At 37.6% G+C, this 19,870-nt stretch overlaps 1 protein-coding gene across 2 annotated transcripts in view; it reads left to right on the top strand.

Moving 5' to 3' along the window:
• Window positions 1–19,870, top strand: part of LOC110109911 (ATP-dependent zinc metalloprotease FTSH 12, chloroplastic) — an 80,138-nt gene that overhangs the window by 50,365 nt on the left and 9,903 nt on the right. For both annotated transcript variants that reach the window (XM_028700207.1, XM_028700208.1), the window contains exons 17-18: window positions 13,019–13,126; window positions 15,670–15,750. In XM_028700207.1, coding sequence (XP_028556040.1) covers window positions 13,019–13,126; window positions 15,670–15,750 — 189 coding nt within the window. The remainder of the gene's footprint in view (window positions 1–13,018; window positions 13,127–15,669; window positions 15,751–19,870) is intronic.

The following is a 19,870-nucleotide window of genomic DNA, read 5'->3' as shown; positions in this document are numbered from 1 at the left end:
CAGATTGCCGAGAGAGATTTGAGCACTTGGCCAGTCGGGTGGAGCGACTATCAGAGACTGTGTTGGAGGGTAACTGTCACGACCCGGCCCGGCTAGCCCGATTATATCGGGGCGGGAACAGACGATCGTACGGAAGAGCATAATACATAACATATTTTCATTTAAAACTTAAGATTAGAACATAAATATCATCCCAAATACATGAAATAGCCACTAATAAACTTCAAACTCAAATGTTATAAACTAATCAACTTGACTCATAACCAATAAAACTTTCTAATTCATCATCATAACATAAACTTTCAAAATTACATAAACCTCAAATTCACGAACTACATTAAAACCAATATAAAGACTCATACTGAAAACACAACAAGGAACTTTTCATCTTGAGGTCCCCTACGACGATACATATAAGGTCGTCGAGCAGCCATTACTTCTCTCCTGAAAAAGATTTCCAAACGAGGAATGAGACAAAGCTCAGTAGGAAACATGTATTCAATTCAAATTCATGACTTAAATAAAAATAAAACATTCATTTCTTTTAAAAAATAGAATCAACTATTGATAAGCATAAATTTAATAACATTTTCATACATGAGTTTTCCTTAAATATTTCCTTTAGCATTTTCATTCATCTTAACTTTTTCTTTCATTAACATTTCTTTTCATCAAATCCTTTCATTTATATGCATCAAATACTTTAATCATAAAATATTCACCCGTCCCGGAAGTACCAGTTTTCGTACTGATCAGGTACGCAGTCAAAAGTTTTGGCCATTTCCTTTACCATTTGGCTCCGAAGAACCCCATTACCATTTGGCTTATACAAGCCCCATTACCATTTGGCTTTTGAAAGCCCCATTACCATTAGTTTGATACTTCCGGATCAACATGCAAATGCAATCTAATAAATCTTATAGGGTTAAATTATTCAGAATTTCTAAACTTTCAATTTCATCAAATCATAGTTTCAAAATTGGTCCTTAACATATATTAATAATTATATAAAAATTTTCGGATTAAAATAATCAAAATAATTAAGAAAATGAAATTTTCGTTAAAAACATAAAATTATTCTTTAAAAATATTTCCTAAACCCTTAGGAATCATTTTCATAAAGGTGTCTTACAAAATTAAGGTTTTAGGTCAAAAACCCTACTTTCTAAATCTTCCAAAAATTTCTCAAATTCCTTCATTTTCATTGTTGAAATAATCTTCTAATCCTTCCTTAAAATTTTCGTAAAGAAATTAAGAAAGAAAACCAAAATCCTATAAAACCCTAGAAATTTCATTCTCAAATATCTAGAGATTTAGAAAACTTTGCTTGAAAATAATCATACCGGAGTGTTTCTCTCGTCGTCCTCTTCGTTTCGAACTAATTTTCTCGCCGGAAAAACGCCGCCGGAGCAACCCTCGCCGAAGCCGTTCGGTCCGCCCTTTGTTCGCTCGCCTCTCCCGTTCGGCCCGCTTAATTTCACGTGAATGGGGAGGTGAGGGGACCGGTTTTGCTATAATAGAGAGAAAGGGGGGGTTTGCCAAAAGTCAATTATGCCCTCACTTAAGAAGTTTCGGTACAAGGAATAGAGAAGGGTAGTTTTGGTATTTTTAGACTTCTAAAAATAATAACTCCAAAATTACTCAAAATCGAGTATAAGTTCTATATACCAAAACGATCAAAATTTCGCGTAGGATTTTCTAAAATTAATTTCGTTGAATTCCGTTAACGTTGAAAATTCCACTAAATTCTCGTCGCGGCGCTTTAAAAAGCGTGCAAAACCTAAAATAGGATTTTCGAGTTTTACAGTAACTTCGTGAAGGGACTCAAATTCGAGACAGTTCTGTGGTGAGGGTCATGAGGTCCCGTTGGGAGAAACAATATAGTTGGCACATTTGGTGGAAGATCAGAAGTATCTAGAGAGAGGGGAGCTAGGAGCAGCAGTTCAAGTGGATCTTACAGGATGACTACCGCTCTTCTAGTTCCCAAGGGTTCTGCAACAGGCGATTTTAATGAGGCCATCAGGGAGAAGCCAGTAGGAGGGAGTGGGGGAAATTTCAAAAGACTGACGGAGAGGGAGATACAAGAGAAGAGGGCGAAGAGATTATTCTTCAGGTGTGATGAGAAGTATGCTCTAGGCCATAGGTGTAGGGATCGAACTCTTCAGGTTCTCACTGTCTATGATGATGAGAAAACTGAGGGAGGTGAGGGTGAGGTAGAGGGAGAGATGGATGGCAAGCTGCACCTGAACGTAGCGGAGGTATCCTAGAACTCAGTCTCGAATCATACTATGAAAGTGAAATTGGAAATAGCAGATATGGAGGTGGTGGTGTTGATTGATAGTGGGGCTACCCACAATTTTGTCTCCAACCAGTTTGTGAACCAATTGGGGGTGAAATTGGTGGATACTGAATGTTATAGAGTGATGATGGGAACAAGAAAGGTAGAGATGGGCCAAGGAATCTATAGAGGAATAGTGTTGACTATACCGGGGGTTCAGATAAGGGAGGATTTCCTCCCATTGGAGCTAGGGAGCAATGTTGTCATTCTTGGAATGAAGTGGCTGCAGACCTTGGGAGATACGAAGGTCAAGTGGGGGGCATTGACGATGGAGCTGGTGGTGGAGGGGAGAAGAGTAATGATAAGGGGGGATGCAGGGCTCTCCAAAGCTATATTTTCACTTAAAATCATGGTGAGGAGCATATAGGAGTTGGGTGAAGGTTATATGGTGTAGCTACACAGGTTGGAGGGGATCATACTGGAGGAGGAAGGGGAAGTTCCTTTTTGAGTACAACTATTGATTTAGCAATTCAGTGAGGTTTTTTAGCCACCTCAAGAATTGCCACCACCAAGAGAGCAAGAGCATGCTATCACACATTGAAGGAAGGTATGTCGCCCATCAGTGTTAGGCCCTACCGCTATCCTCAATTTTAGAAGGATGAGATTGAAAGATGATTAGAGAGATGTTGAAAGTAGGGATTATCAGGCCTAGTGTTGGCCTTTTTTTTAGCCCAGTGTTACTGGTTAGAAAGAAAGATATGAGTTGGAGGTTTTGTGTAGACTATATGGCGGTGAATAAGGAAACAGTGTCAGATAGGTTTCTTATTTCAGTGATAGATGAGCTGATGGATAAGTTGAGTGGGGCAGTTATTTTCACCAAGATAGATCTGAAGTCAGGATACCATCAGATCAAGATGAAAAGAGAGGATGTGCCAAAGACTATTTTTAGAACTCGTGATAGACATTATGAGTTACTAGTGATTCCTTTTGGTCTCATTAATGCCCCAACCACCTTTTAGTTCATGAACAATATCTTCAGACCCTACCTCAGGCGGTTTGTATTGGTGTTTTTGACGATATCTTGATTTATAGCAAGACATAGGAGGATCACTGGGAGCACTTGAGGAGAGTGTTAGGGGCGTTACAGAAGCACCAACTGAGGGCCAATCTGAAGAAATGTTGCTTTACCCATGCCAGTGTGGAGTACTTGGGGCATACTGTCTCTAAGGAGGGGGTGGCAGCAGATCAAGCTAAAATTGAGACTGTTAAGATGGCCAGTGCCCAAAAATATTAAGGAGTTGAGGGGATTCCTGGGATTGACATAATACTATATGAGGTTTATAAAGGGGTATAACACCATCACATGGCCACTAACAGAGCAGTTAAAGAAGGATTCTTATGGGGAGAGGTGGCCACAACAATTTTTGAGAGCTTGAAGAAGGTCATGACCACTATACCCGTTCTGGCCCTACCAGACTTCACTCAGGTCTTCATAGTGGAGATAGATGCCTCAGGAAATGGACTAGAAGCAATACTCATACAGAGCCGTCGACTCATTGCCAATTTTAGTCAGGTATTGATAACTAGGGCCAGGTTTAAGTTAGGCTATGAGAGGGAGTTGATGGCCATTGTATTAGTCATCCAGAGTGGCTACTCTACTTGTTAGGCATGCATTTCATCATCAGGACAGATCAACAGAGTCTGAAGTATTTGTTGGAGCAGATGATAGTGACTGAGGATCATCATAGATGCTTGTCTAAGTTGTTGGGGTATGATTTTGAAATACAATATAGGCTCAGAATGGAGAACAAGGCAGTAGATGCATGGTCCAGATGCTTGTTGGAATTGTAGGCGATAATAGTGTCGGTCCCATTAATGCTAGATTGGGAGGCCATTAAGGAGGAAAGTGATTAGGAAGAGAAGTTGGGGAGGATCTATTGAAGGAGGGGGATAACACCCAGGGTATTCTCTAGAAGGGGAGAGGCTGCTGTATTAGGGGAGGTATGTGATGCCTAGGACATCAGTCCACATTCCACACCTACTCCAAGAATTTCATGGGAGCACGGTTGGGGGTCATTCAGGGGTGCAAAAGACGTACAAGAGACTTGCCTCAAAGCTGTATTGGAAGGGGATACAAAAGGATGTGGAGGAGATGGTAGCGAGATGTGAGATCTGTAAGAGGAACAAGTACATGACCATATCTCCAGGAGGATTACTACAGCCTTTAGCTTTATCAGGTTGGGTGTGGGAGGAGGTATCCATGGAGTTCATAGATGGACTACCCAGATCAGAGGGGTTCACAGTAATCTTGGTGGTCGTGGATAGACTGAGCAAGTATGTTCATTTTATTCCCCTATGACATCTGTACACCACCATGACAGTGGCATCAACTTTTATCAAGGAATTTGTCCTCTTGCACGTGATATCAGAGTCTATAGTATCATATTGGGATAATGTGTTCCTCGACCATTTTTGGAGGAGATATTCGAACTACAGGGGACAGTACTGAAGAGGAGCACCACAACCACCCCCACACAGATGGTCAGACAGAAGTAATCAACAGAAGCTTGGAAATATACCTACGATGCTGTGTTGGAGACACCCAAGCTGTGGGCCAAGTGATTGGCATGGACAGTGTCATGACCCGGCCCTATGAGCTCGCATAGGCGAGGCGAGAACGGAGGTCGGACTGTAGACTAAACTATCAACTCTCTAAATCAATCTCCAAAATATTTGAAAGAGCCACTAAAACAATAAAACATAAAACACATAAACATAACCTCAAACAGATTCATAAAATTACCTTTCCTCAGGTGCTCCTCTTCTACGGTAAACATTTCCTCCCCTTCTACTCAATTTTGATTTTAAGTAATTACACCTGAAAAATATTAACAACTAACATTAAGCCAGAACTCAGTAAGTAAAACACGATTCTACTCATTTCCTCCCCATATTTCATTTTCATTTTCATATTCATTATTCGTAACTTTCTCGTTTCGTATAAATTACAACCGTCACACGAGCCATCGTCTAGTACCATAAATGTACTCCTTTATCATTTCCTTTTTCATATCCTTTACCATTTTAACGTGCACTAGTACAGCGTCCCCAGTTAGTACCATAAGGGGGTGATCTCCATCTATTCAGCATGCACATACAAGCATTCAATAAAAATCATATAATAATCATATCATCTCATTTCTATATCATATAAACTTTTGCATAAAAAATGCCATAAGATGTAATATATAAATTTGCATGATCAACCATTTGACAAGAGTAACAAAATTATGTTCTAAATTAATCATAAAGATTTTATAAACATGCTTGAATATTCAAAACATATAACTGGAGAGAAACAAAAATCATTACTGTAAATAAAGAATCATGTATACTTACAAAGGAAAATAATTCTCTTCACTTGTCCTCCTGATGTAGACAAAAGGGGGTCAACTCATGTCCAAAATAAATCAATTTTGGGCCTCCCTCGAGTTTACAAGCTCAATCAAAATTGAGCTGAAATTTTAGCTCATTTATGAGCTGGTCTTTAGTTCACTTATTGAACTAAGGGTTAGCTCATTATTAGCTAACATTTTAGTTCATAGTTATCTTTAATTAAATGTAATTTTTATTGTTTTTATATTTTTAATTATGTTTGTCTCTTGGAATTCCAAACCGGCTTTTGGAATTCCATGAAAATGTGTTTACCCGTGCCATGGATCCTTAGCTTCCATGGGTTGGCTTTTCCCGTGCCTTTGCCTCTTGGATTTCCAGCCGGCTGCTGGTTTTCCGAGCTTGGGAGTTTTCCCGTGGCTATGGCGCCTTGGTTCCGAGCGGCCTCCTTGGCTCCCGCGGTTGCTCCTTCGGTTCTTGGGCTTGGGATGTTTTTCCGTGAAAAGCAATATGGTTTAATAGTTTGTGATATTTAGAATTCCAATGAGAATTCAATGTTTGCGTCTTTTGGTATTCCCCTTTCATACCTATAAATATGAGGGGTTTGTTATGTTTTAATATAGTGAATGTTATTTGAATGATTTTTGGAAATGTAAACCTGCGGGTTTCGTCGGAAAAGCTTGCGAGCTTTTTTCACTCCTCATCCCCTCTGGAAATCTTGCGAGCTCTTTCCAACCTTCGTCTTGGCTTAACCTCTTTCGTCTCTCCGCAAGTGCCACTCCATCTGTATCATTCTTCTCAAAGTGAAGCAAGTTTGTGGTGTTTTGTTTGAGTCAAGTTTGTAAGTGTCCAAGTTGTAATAGTTTTTTATAAAATGATATTATTTGTGTCTTTATTTGTGTCTCTTCTATTACCTAGTAGTGTTTTCTTTTGTTAAGCAAAAATCAGGGGTTCCCCCGGATTTTTGCTTACACTAATTTGGTATCAGAGCAAATTAGGAAGTCCTAGGATTTGGTCGTCAAATTTTGGTTTGTCAAATTAGTTTTTCAAGTTTTATTTTGTTTGTCAAGTCAAGTATTGTCGTTAGTCTTGTCTTAAGTTTTAAGTTTAGATTATTTTTTGAGTCAGTCAAAAAATGGAAAACAACATGTTTAGAAAGAAAAGTGCTCTAATAAAAAAAATAGCTTCATTCATGGAATAAAACGATCATGACAATCCTGATGTCCCTCTCCTGTTGGACAAATGGATTCATACAAAAGGTGATTCAACTGATTCGCTTCAAGACCGTTTATACAAGCTTCAGTATCACATGTTCCTATGTGATCAAAAATTCGAGAAGTGTAAAAGATATCTACAACAATAGTTCGAGAAGGAACAGAAAGAAATTTTAAAGAAATTTGAAGAAAAGATCAAAGAACTGGATGCTCCGTCTCCACCTCCTCAAGAACAACCAGAACTAACTCATCAGGAGCTGAGTCCTCAAGAAGGGGAGTCTGATGTAGACAAAGGGGGGGTCAACTCATGTCCAAAATAAATCAATTTTGGGCCTCCCTCGAGTTTACAAGCTCAATCAAAATTGAGCTAAAATTTTAGCTCATTTATGAGCTGGTCTTTAGTTCATTTATTGAACTAAGGGTTAGCTCATTATTAGCTAATATTTTATTTCATAGTTATCTTTAATTAAATGTAATTTTTATTGTTTTATGTTTTTAATTATGTTTGTCTCTTGGAATTTCAAACCGGCTTTTGGAATTCCATGAAAATGTGTTTACCCGTGCCATGGCTCCTTGGCTTCCACGGGTTGGCTTTTCCCGTGCCTTTGCCCCTTGGATTTCTGGCCGGCTGCTGGTTTTCCGAGCCTGGGAGTTTTTTGGTGGCTGTGGCGCCTTGGTTCCGAGCGGCCTCCTTGGCTTCCGCGGTTGCTCCTTCGGTTCTTGGGCTTTGGATGTTTTTCCATGAAAAGCAATAGGGTTTTAATGGTTTGTGATGTTTGGAATTCCAATGAGAATTCAATGTTTGTGTCTTTTGGTATTCCCCTTTCATACCTATAAATATGAGGGGTTTGTTATGTTTTAAAATAGTGAATGTTATGTGAATGATTTTTGAAAATGTAAACATGCGGGTTTCGTTGGAAAAGCTTGCGAGCTTTGTCCACTCTTTCTCATCCCCTCCGGAAATTTTGTGAGCTCTTTCCAACCTTCGTCTTGGAATCTAACCTCTTTCGTCTCTCCGCAAGTGCCACTCCATCTGTATCCTTCTTCTCAAAGTGAAGCAAGTTTATGATGTCTTGTTTGAGTCAAGTTTGTAAGTGTCCAAGTTGTAATAGTTTTTATAAAATGATATTATTTGTGTTATTTGTGTCTCTTCTATTACCTAGTAGAGTTTTCTTTTGTTAAGCAAAAATCAGGGGTTCCCCCGGATTTTTTCTTACACTACCTTTCTTCAAGGTCACCACGATTAATCACCTATAAACATTAATTTCTCCTTCAAAATTCTTCATAATAAATCTAAATTAAAGTTCTCATTCTCTTCCTGATCTACCCTAAGTTCTTTCTCTCTTTCTCATTTAAAACATAAGGCATATAAAAAAATCTAAAATCTCATATTTTGGTCTATTTACTTATTTTAACCTAATTAACCCTTCACCCTAACATAAAATTATTTAAACTAATTTCTATTTTTGGGTTTGCCTAAAATCCAAATTTTTGGAAACATGATTTTTGATTATTTTCATTATATTTTTTTGTCAAAACCTTTTCATTATTAAATTAATATTTAGGGATTTCCATTTTCGGATTTAATTTAATTAAAAAATTAGAAAAATAATATTTATTGAAAACTCATAATTCCCACCCTTAAAAACTTCCCTAAGACCAATAGGAATATTATACATTAAGAAATTTTATAGAAATCAAAATTTTTCAAAACCCTAATTTTTTATAAACTCACTAAAATTTGGGATAACATTTTTTTGTTAATAAAACACCTTCAATCGTCCCTATCACTCTTCTTCAAAAATACAAATATTTTATACAAACCATAAATTTTCCATCTCAAAAATCTATGGTAAAGATAGAGATTTCTAGGTTTAGAAACATACCTTAGTGCTCCTTGAATCTCCCTTCGATTTCCCCCAAGTCCGGCTGCGGGAAACCATCGTCGGAGCCGCACTCCCGAGCCTTGCGTCGCCTCCCGTCCGCCCTTGCTTGTCTGCCTCCTACGTTCGGCCGAATCGACATTTTCGGGTTTTACAGACAGAGTTTTGATACAACACTTCATATCATTTTGCTTCTTAGAGTACACCATTCAAGGTGTTGTACGGAAGGGATCATCCACACTTGGTGCACTTTGGGCATAAAAGCACCCCAGTTCTTCAATAGAGGAGTATTTGGAAGAAAGGGATTGGGTGTTGGAAGAATTGAAGAGTCATTTATAGAGGAACCAACTTATTATGAAGAAAAAAGTCGATGGACATAGAAAGGGCATTCAATTTAAGATGGGGGAAAGGGTGTTCTTAAAACTCCGACCTTACAACCAGAGGATCGTTGCCAACAGAAGGAAATAAAAGCTTTCACCAAGGTATTTTGGGCCTTTTGAGGTACTAGAGAGGATTGGAGGTGGAATGCAGGCTGAAATTACCTTCAACGACAACCATACACCATGTTTTCCATGTCTCACAACTGTGGAGAACAATTGGGGAGCATGCAGTCAGTTCTGAGCTACCAGTGACGTTAACAGAGGACTTGGAGGTGATACTGGAACCCCTTGAGTTACAAGGGGTGCGCCAAGGAGGAGGGGTAAAGGAGGGATTGATCAGATGCAAGGACCTTCCAGATTATGATGCGACATGGGAGCCTTATGAGAGGGTGAAGCATCAATTTCCTTCTTTTCACATTGAGGATATGATGGTTCTTTGGGAGAGCGATATTTTTAGGCCAATTTCTATTAAACCGACCTAGTCAGTCCAAAGCATTGGGCTGGTTCTTACTTATAGGAGGCGGACCCAACCAGTCTGCCATTAGAGATTGCCACCTAATCTCCTAGTGGACCCCACTAAATTCAATAAGGAAAGAGGGGGCAGCTAGGGTTGGAGGGAAAGTTTGAATGAAGTATTTTATTTTATGTATTAAATAGGAGGAGATGTTTAGAGTTAGGGTTATACTTTGTTTTGTGGCTGATTTTGGAGTTCTTGTTCTTGGTGTCTTGGGCCCTAGATTCGTCTAGGGATTGGGAGAGAACGATCCTCCTCTCGAATTGAGGATCAATTGTATCTTGCTTTATTTCTTCCGTTAGTTTGATTTCTTCAATAAAAATTACCGTTTTGTTGATTTTCCCATCGAATTTATGGAGTGTTTTGCTGTTTTTGTCTCTCTTGTTAGGGATTACTTTAAATCTTCAAGTACTTTCTAACAGTCATCTTCATTCCACTTGCCCTTAGCTTCCACTCCGCTCTAGCAGTTGTAGGGAGTGATAGCCCGACTACTCGGTTGTTTGGGTTGTCTCCTCCTATCCAAACATTTAATCTTTGAGTCATCTTTTTAATAGTCTAGTCCAACGTTTTAAAAGGCGAAATCGGGAATCGAGGCATTTTGGCTAAGCGAGGCGAGGCGTAAGCCTCGAGGCGAATCGAGGCGTAAGCCTCAAAAATGATAAAAATAAAATAATTTAAAATTATGAATAATGACAAAAAATAATAAAATATTATGTCAATTGTGAATTTGATGATTTATTCTAAGATAATATTAGTATATTACTGGAAAAGAAGATTTAAAATAAACTCACTTAAAAATAAACCATCCTTTTAGGATCAAGACCAAATGCAGGCTCATCATCACTTTGATTTTCTTCAGAAGAATCTTCATAATTAATGTCAAAGTCATTCTCAAATTCTTCTTCATCTATAATATTTTTTCTTTATCCCTTATAGCAGTTAATATTTCATTAGCTCTAGAATGAAACAATAATAGCATAAAAAATAATTCATTATATTTAAGAATACCTTTGAATTTTTTTGAAGTTCTAATCTCACTTTGTTTCTTTATTTTATATACATGAGTAGTTATTTCATGTCTTCATTGACATAAGTTTCTCCTTCTGCTTCAACTTCAGAAACATCAACATTCTTTGGAGTAACCCATTCATCATGAGATTGTAAATCATCAACAAGTAAAGGATCAATTTCATTATCAATGCTTCTTTGCTTCTGTAATTTGAGATGTCTATCTTTCAGTTTTTTGTTAAACATAACATAAATAAGTTTGTTCACTCAATCTGTCGCCAATCAATTTCTTCTCTTAGTATGAATTTGATTGAAGATGCTTCAATTACGCTCGCATGCAGAAGCCGAACATGTTAGGTTAAGTACTTTAACTGCAAAAGCTTTCAATTCAGGAACATCATCTTCAAATTGACTCCATCAACGTTCTATAAGAAAATTAATAGTATTTTATGAATATTGATTGAAGTAGATGACTTGAACATAAATATTAAAATTAAAATTATAAATATACAAATTATAAACATACCAGGAGATCGTGTTTTGTAGCATACTTGTGCTCCTCTAAATCCAAACATTCCCTTCTTCAAATGAAATTTCTCAAGATTATCATTCACTTTGAGGTGGTCTTCTTCAGAAATGAGTCTGTCCATACATGCATACAAACTAGTTTTCACCTCTTTATCAATATGAAATTCTTTATCATAATGAAATTGAGGGTTTAAATAGTATGCAGCAGCATGTAAGTGTTGGTGTAATTGACGATCCCACTTTTCATCTATAATATCCCATATTTCTTTGTAGGCACTTTCTTGACCTGCCAAATCTTTTGCAATGTCTTCTTTAGTCTTATTTATTGCTTCTTAAATAAATCTCATCGCCAGGGCCCTCTCTCCATCAACCATTCTAAGCACCTCTTGACGCCACCGGTTATGCATTTCTCACAGAAATTACATTTCATCTAAACATATCCCTTCTTTGCACATTCACCTGACACTTCAACTTGAGTTCCATATTTTCATGCGAGATCTTTCCTTCTTGTGCCACTAGTCATGCTAATAATTTATATAAATAAATAATCAACATCAAATATGACAGATTTTAACAATTATTTGTATTACCAATAATAAGACAACATGAATACAACAATATACCAGTCTGCCGGGGGTCCAAGGGGGCGCTGCCCCCGTAACAAAATTTTATTATAAAAGTAATTTTGAAATTCTGCTTGTTGTATATGCTCAGTACTGAGCGGTACCGAGCATGTACCGCTCGGTACCGAGCATATACTACTCAGTACTGAGCGGTATTGGCTCTGTACCGAGCGTGTACCTAGTGGTACCGAGCATGTACCGCTCAATACCAAGCACATACTTGCTCGGTACCAAGCGGTACTGGCTCGGTACCGAGCATATACCTAGAGCTTGTATTGAGTGGACGAATGAAAGAAAGCTGAATCATGAGTTATTCAAGTTTTCGTTACTGCACGTCAAAGTCAAGGCCCACAACACCGCTCACCTGCTCTTCCGACCTAACCGAGGCCTGAACGTTTCTTGCACTCACAACTTCTGCTTCGTTTCATGCTTTCGAAACCGTTATTGCTTTCGGCTTCGTTTCCTGCGTCGTCTCCTTCCGACTTCGTCTCCTGCACTCACGGCTTCGTCTCTTTCTCTAACGGCTTCGTTTCCAGTTCGCCTTTCAATTCTCACAGGAAGCCCTAATCCTATATGCGAATACGTGAACACGAATCAGCTGCGTTGTATTTACATATATACCGAAGAAAAAATTTCGAAGCGGTGCCTCGTACTGTCTCGAGGCGTTACACTCCGATGCGTACGCCTCGTGCGAAAAAAATCGTAAGCTTCGCTGGATGGTTCGAGGCGGAAGCCCCGATACGCATGACTTTCGCCTCGACTTGTGGCGCGACTCAATGCGGATGCCTCGTCCGCTTTTTTAATGGTTGGTCTAGTCTTCATCTTCTTGTGATGCTTCTCCAGCCAGGTTACCCCCAAGTAGAGATCGCTTGAACCACCATCCATTTCTCCTCCATCTCTCTTGGGTCGTTGAAGTATTTATGATCAAAAGGCTGGTGGTCCCCCCTCAATGGTTGCATGAGTTGGGAATCTTTTCATTTTCGGTTGCTTACAACTATTAATGCAAGAAGATAACATGCATGATAAGAACTTTAAAAAATATATAATTTTGGCTAGTTATCAGTGTTATAAATTTTTGTTTTTTAATGTAGAGGGATAGTATTGTTGTATTATGGATTATATTAGTTTCTTTTGTGTATGTTTTTTATTTTTTTCCATCCATATTATTTGATATTTGGTATTTCTAATCTTTGGCAGTATATTGAAGAGACTGAAGAATTTGCCAGCATTGGAATAGCCCGGAATAGACACATACTTGACATGATTGTTAATGAACTTATGGAGAACTCGAGGATGACCGGATTGGTAAATAGTACTGAGATTTTTCCGTACACGTTATTCAATTTTCTCTCTTTCCAGCAGCCTGTATTTATATTTCACAATACAACAAATTTTTATGCTGTTGTGGTGATTCTGTTGGTCCATATGTTTCATATTTCTTTTCTAGAAAAGAAACTGGAAGATCAAGTGCTTCTGTGACAGTTGGGTCAGTGTACTTATTACATTATTGCAGATGAACCAATATTATTCAGAGTGAATTTATTAGGTGAAAAGTAGTTTGTATTTCAGCGTATTTGATTGGGCTTATCTTCGCCGTGAAAGAGGTTATTCTCTTTATGTCTCCTTTGGAAATAGTGTCTTATGGGATTGCATATGGCATGCCTATAACAACAATCACACCAAACAGGTCTTAGAAAGGTGGAAAAGATTCTGTTGGCCATCTGTGTATGTCAGAAAACCTTTGCTATATCAGGCTTGACCAGACTGTAACTTGAACTTTTTGCCTTTCCTTGGTTTCATAGAACCTGTGTTCAATAAAATTGTCGTAATTTCAGCTGCTGATATTTAGCGTTTTCAACTTTGTTCAATGACGCAATCAATTTTCTATAATGTGTTTCTAATTTTTAATTTTTCCTTATATTTTGGATAAGCATTTCATATTAATTACTAACTTCAACATGTCTAAAGTCTTTTAAATGTAAAAGAACTGGGCCTTCTTTTTGCCTTCGTTTCTTCTGTTGGTGTTTCTAAAAGTAATTCGGCATCTGTAGCCCAGTCATTGTATCATGATATATTTTCTAGATAAGAAGATTAATGTTTCGAAATAGTTGTATTGATTGTGTTTTATTTCATAATTGCGTATCTCATTGAGATTTGAATTGGAGAAGGCTTTTATGGTGTTGATCTTTAGTTGTATTCGTACTGCCTTGTTTGTGTTGTACTAAACTGGGTTGTCTTGGCCTGGGAGAAGAGTCAGTTCATATTGAAATATGCTTATCAGGGTCTATTTAAAAGTTATTCAATAGATTGACTTTAAACTATAAAATATTTCACTAAATAGAACGTGTGAAAAAAATATTGAAGATTTCAAATAAAAAGGAGAAATAGTGACAAAGAAATCTAAGGATTTGACATTGTAGCTTGATTCGTGTCCCTCAAGAAAACCCGCGTGCATGTACTTGGAGGGGAAGGGAAGAAGAACTATATGTGCATAGCTTGGAGCAATCCGACAAGTTAGATCAATAGGTAGATGCTATGAATGACTTAAATGCTGTCAAATTTCATTCCTTAATTAATCTAAAAAACTGTAAAACAGTCATATTTCTAAAAGAAAAGCATACCCTAATTCTCTCCAATTAAACTCATACAAATGTTAGAGAATGTAAGAACTTATACTGGAAACAGGTTCTCATAATGGTTGCCAACCTTTATATTAATGGCACAATTGGCAGTTTTATTGCTGCATAAAATTTTATTGGTTACTTTTTAGACAAGCCAAGAAAGGATTATAGAGAGCAGAGCGGATTTGCATTTCACTCTCTCTGACTATCCTTACTCCCTCACTCCCTCCTCGCCCATTTTATACACGCAGATATACAACCCCCTTACACCAACAACTGGAAATTTAAAAAAAATTAAAAAGGCACACACTGACACATATGAACCCCATACACCAGCAATTAGAAATTCCAGCAAAAAATGCTAAAGATGGCCCCACTCACGAACACCATACACCAACAGCGAGAGTTCAATAAAAACCTAAAAATGGCCACAGAAATTGAGGGCTTGTCTGATTCACTCTGATCTTTATTTAAATGTTTTTTATGTAATAGTAAGATTTAGATAGTAAAGATCTATCCATTGCAATGTGAAAATTATGGTGCTATCTAGATCTGTTAACATCGATTATGACTTTTGTTTTATCTCTCTTCTTTTAGCCATAGGTTGAGGTTTTCTTGATAGCATTCAAAATAGCTCCTCTGTCTAGATCAGCACAATTAGTTATTAATGCTAAACCTCAATGTTAGAGATACATCAAATTAAACTCCCTTTATTATTATTATTATTATTATAAGATCTGAAACTATTGCATTACATATAAACAAATACCTCCTAAAAAATTTAAAAAAAAATTGACCACGCGGCCACTAGATCATCCTAAAATTTAATGATCCAATTCCAACAAGGCCTTCCTGTAAAATCATTGGTTTGGCAAAATAGAAGACTATAGGAGGGCAGATGATAATTGAGGTGTGACAGTTGCTACATCATCTTAATTCTTTTACATACGATGAACTCCATTTCCCTTGTTTTTTTTTTAATTTTTATTGCATGGTGAACTCCTTGCTTTTTGGAGAATTATACTTATGAAAATATTTTTTCTTGTTATGATATGATTCTAGTATATGATTCTACATTGTTAATTTTTGCAGTAGCCTGAGCGGCTTCCATAATTAATTGATTTGTTAAATTTTTATGCAATGATTTCAGCGTTGGAATCTCATTTTGTACTTTCCTAACAGTAGTTTGGATCTAGTTCTCTTATCTCTGTTTTTTCTTTTGTTCAGGAAGTCAAGGAAAGGATGAAGCACCTGGGTCCTGTGATGTTTGAAGATTTTATAAAACCATTTCAAGTAAACTTAGAAGTGGTATGCTGCTTGTTATGTGTTCTTTTATAAACACCGATATTTTTATATTTTTACGCTAGGTATAACATGAACTTGCTCAGATATATTCTTCATTTATTTGATCCGTGGCTTGTGTGGATAATTTCTATGAAGTTTGTTTCCCCATTTCTTGTGCATTTTCCATGATCAACTCAAGAAATACGTTTAAAAATGCTCCTTGGAACCAATGTCAGGCGTAGGGAAACAACAGAATTTTCTATGCCAACATTTTCCTCGAAAAGGTCTCTTACCCGCATCCTCTAATTGCCAACTCTAAGAGCTTTTTGAGTCTTGTCTTGGTTCTCTTGTTCCCAAGCGATGCTCTTTACTAATCCAACACCCCATTCCTACGTAACTATTGAGGTAGTTTTGAGACATGAGGGACTGCAGACGACCTTGATCATGTTGATGAAGTCCATGAAGCAATGCATAATGTGACTGAATCTAATGACAATAATAATGATCACTGCAATAGTAGGAGGACAGCTAACCATAATAATTTTGAGATTTTCTGTAATGACTTGATATGTGAATACACTCATGCTTGCATGTACAAAAATGATCAAATTATCAACATTGATAACCATGTAGGTGTATGTCAAACGTCTGAGTGGGATGCATATTTAGTTTTTAATGGACCAATTGATAGAGTGACATCACAATTGGAAGGAATGATTCTAGATGAACTTCTACTAAACAATTCTTTTAGGGAAAATGGAGCTACAATGTTTATTACATTGGCCAATCATTGGCCAATCTGTTTTATACGTTCATATAAGGCCTTCAAGGTCTCCAACAAAGAAATTTCATTAACAAAATCATAGAGCCAACAACGAACCCGGTCCTCTGTCAACAAATTGGTAGAGTCGATGAGGTTCAATCCACAAATGGAATGACCCCAAACACCCTGATGATGGCCGTGTTGAATGCAAATCTCAACTGGAGGGGTCAATTTCAAATATTTCAAATATTTCAAAATGCCCTCAAACTTCCATAAAATTTAATTTTTTTCAAGTGACCTCAAAGTCACCCTGATGATGGTCGTGTTGAATGCAGATCTCAACCGGAGTGGTCAATTTCAAATATTTCAAAATGCCATCAAACTTTCATAAAATTCAAACATTTTCAAGTGACCTCAAAGTCACCCCGATGATGCCCGTGTTGAACGTAGGTCTTAACCGGAGGGGTTAACTCCAAAATTCAAAATGACATCCCAAATACCTGTAAATTCAAAATCCCAAAGATCATCCAAATCCATAATATTTAAAATTGAAATTATCCATCAAATCACTTAAAGCAAAATCTATCCACCATCCGCAATAGTTTGCATAGATGGGCAAATTAAAAATCACTTCAACTCACAAAAAGCTAATGTCTAGTCGAGAATATCACTTTAACTCATTCTCAAAATAATCTTCTGCCATTAAGGATGTGGTATGTGTCCTATGACCGGGGGTTTTTCCTCTAAATGACACCGCTGTATAAACAATTATGACTCGGGGCCTTCTGAACCGAGTGGTTTTGCCGCCAAATGGCACTATGAGATTACGATTATGGCTAGAGCCAATGCTTTCCTTAGTGGCATCAAATCCTTGATATATGAATTAATATGATATAATTGATAGGGTACAAAACACTCTGTTAGCTAATGTGGATTCAAATTTGTCCCCTTAGTCAAACATCCACCCCAGGTCTACAAGGTACCATAGGACAAAGCAACTCATGGTTGCCGACAAGGATCCTTCTGTCAGGTTGTGTCGACTATCTCCTCTGACTAAGTAGACTTGGGACCACGATGGCCAGGGACGACGGAACCATGGGATCTTGATCGGGTCCATCATTCATTCCCCCACCATTTGCTTTAAGTGTAAGATGGTGAAATTTCTATTTTAAATATGAAATCTCCAAATTTCTAAGCCCATGTTTCTACTATATGCCAGATAACACATTTATATGTATATGATCGATGACTAGCCTTAATCAAAAGTTTTCTCTTGTAATTAACTATAGGGGCTTGTGCCTATAGGAAACCAGAACTCAGATCATAAAGTCCTCGCAAAATGAGGGCTAAACCTCTGGATGGTGTCTTATCTACAAATCTATCTACCTTCCAAAATTTACCCCAGAACTTAATTCCGTTAAAACTCCCCCTAAGAAAAGTAGCGGGGGAGGCCGGGGCCAAATTTTCGGAGCCCACACCGGGGCGCATATTTTTGGAGCCCACAAAGATGTTGATCAGATTCGTCAAGCCTCTTAGCATAAATCAAGAATATTGCTGATTATCACGATTTTCTTCTAATTTGAATTATTAGTTCAAAGTCCCTCCTAGATCTCAAGTTTGATTTTCATATATTCTTAAAGAGAATCACCTACCAATAAAAAAATACCAAATTTTGGGCGAATTTTAAAGTAGCAGCATTTTATGGATATTGATTGTTGTTTACTACACAAGCTATCACAAAGAATTTATCAAGAACCGCCAAATTCAAGTCCATTCATTATAGGTTCTTCTGAATAAACGCTTAGCATATCATGATCAAAAATAGCAATGCATTCCCCTTTTAAAGTGTAATTGAAGAGATCTCTACTTTATATTACAAATATTAATGCAACGTTTTTTGACTTAATGAGCTCCTTACAATGTGATAGTCTGCCATAGTGATAACAGTCTATGGACGATTACATTTTCCTAAATGAGTACAAGTAAATGTGTACATGATCTCAAACACCTAACAAAAAGAGAATTAGGTTCATTTTGAGACATCTTATAAAATTTTAAAGAAACCACTCATTTAAGATGGGTCACTCTGTCAATCTTCATTAGAACACAATTTAGGTATTTGGCTTCAAACCATCACTTGAGCTATAAGGTCTCTATCTAAAAAGCTTTTCGTTTTATCTAGGTTGACATTATACTTTGTGCCAAGATCTCTTGATGAGGTTGAATCTAATTCATATCATGTGTCATGTCAAGTTCCTCTTTAAAGTTATACTTATTTGTGTAGGCACTGAATATTATGTTGGGATCTTTGATTAAAAAGAGGTGTTAAAAAAAAGATCAAAGAGAAGGCAAAAAAAGACAGGAAAGAAGCCTTTAGAATCCTCCCAACCCCCCACCACGATAATGCTAGGGGTGTAAGTGAGCCGAGCCGGCTCGCGAGCCGGCTTGAGCTCGAATCGTTTATGGGCTCGCGAGCCGAGCTTATCGAGCTCACGAGTCGAGCTCGAGCTCGAGTTCGAGCTCGTTTAGTAAACGAGCTCGAGTTCGAGCTTCATGAGGCTCGGCTCGTGAGCTCGTGAGCAGGCTCGAATAAATATTAATATTTAAAAAAAAAATTAAGTAATTACTATTTTATTAATTTTAAATCTTTAAAAAAATACATTGTTGTATTAGTTTATTAAAAAAACAGTTTCCAAGGCGTAAGATTTAAATGTTTTAATAGAAGTTGCAGTCTTGCAGCACAGCATTAATTGCTCCAGTTAAAAAATATTTCCAAAAGAAGTCGGTGTCATAGGTTTACAAAAGAGAAAATAAAAAAGCTTGCCATCTGTTTTTATCCATCGGAAAAAGAACACCGCGTGCAACGAGGCGTCCGCAGTCTGCACTGTTGCTGGCTCACTCACCGAGAAACCGGGCGGGAAAACGTGTATGGAGGGCGGGAAATCGAAACCGATCGGCTCGACGAGCGGCTCGATAGCTCGTTTATATGTCGCGAGTCGAGCTCGAGTTCGACTTTTGAGCTCGACTCGAGTTTGAGCTTGAGTTCGAGCTCGGTATTAGGCTGACGAGTCGAGCTCGAACTCCTCTTGACTCGAGCTCGACTCGACTCGTTTGCACCCCCTAGATAATGCAGGGTGCTTTTTCTTATATTTTTCAAATGCACGGGGCATTTTATTTATATATTTTGATAATTGAATTGATACCATCTCATGGACTTAGATTCCTAATAAATAAGCTACACATCATTGACTTTTTGTTACGCATTGAGATCTCTAATAAATAAGCACTCATGTAGCTTGAGATCTTGCTACATGGTAAATTATGTAAATAAGTATTCATTTGGGTAGACATTGTGTTTTGTCCCAAGATCCCTGGCTAAAT

The sequence above is a fragment of the Dendrobium catenatum genome, unplaced genomic scaffold (genome assembly GCF_001605985.2).
Source record: "Dendrobium catenatum unplaced genomic scaffold, ASM160598v2 fragScaff_scaffold_1470, whole genome shotgun sequence".
NCBI lineage: Eukaryota > Viridiplantae > Streptophyta > Magnoliopsida > Asparagales > Orchidaceae > Dendrobium > Dendrobium catenatum.
Note: the sequence above shows the minus strand (reverse complement) of the source record. Positions and strands in the feature narration are given on the sequence as shown.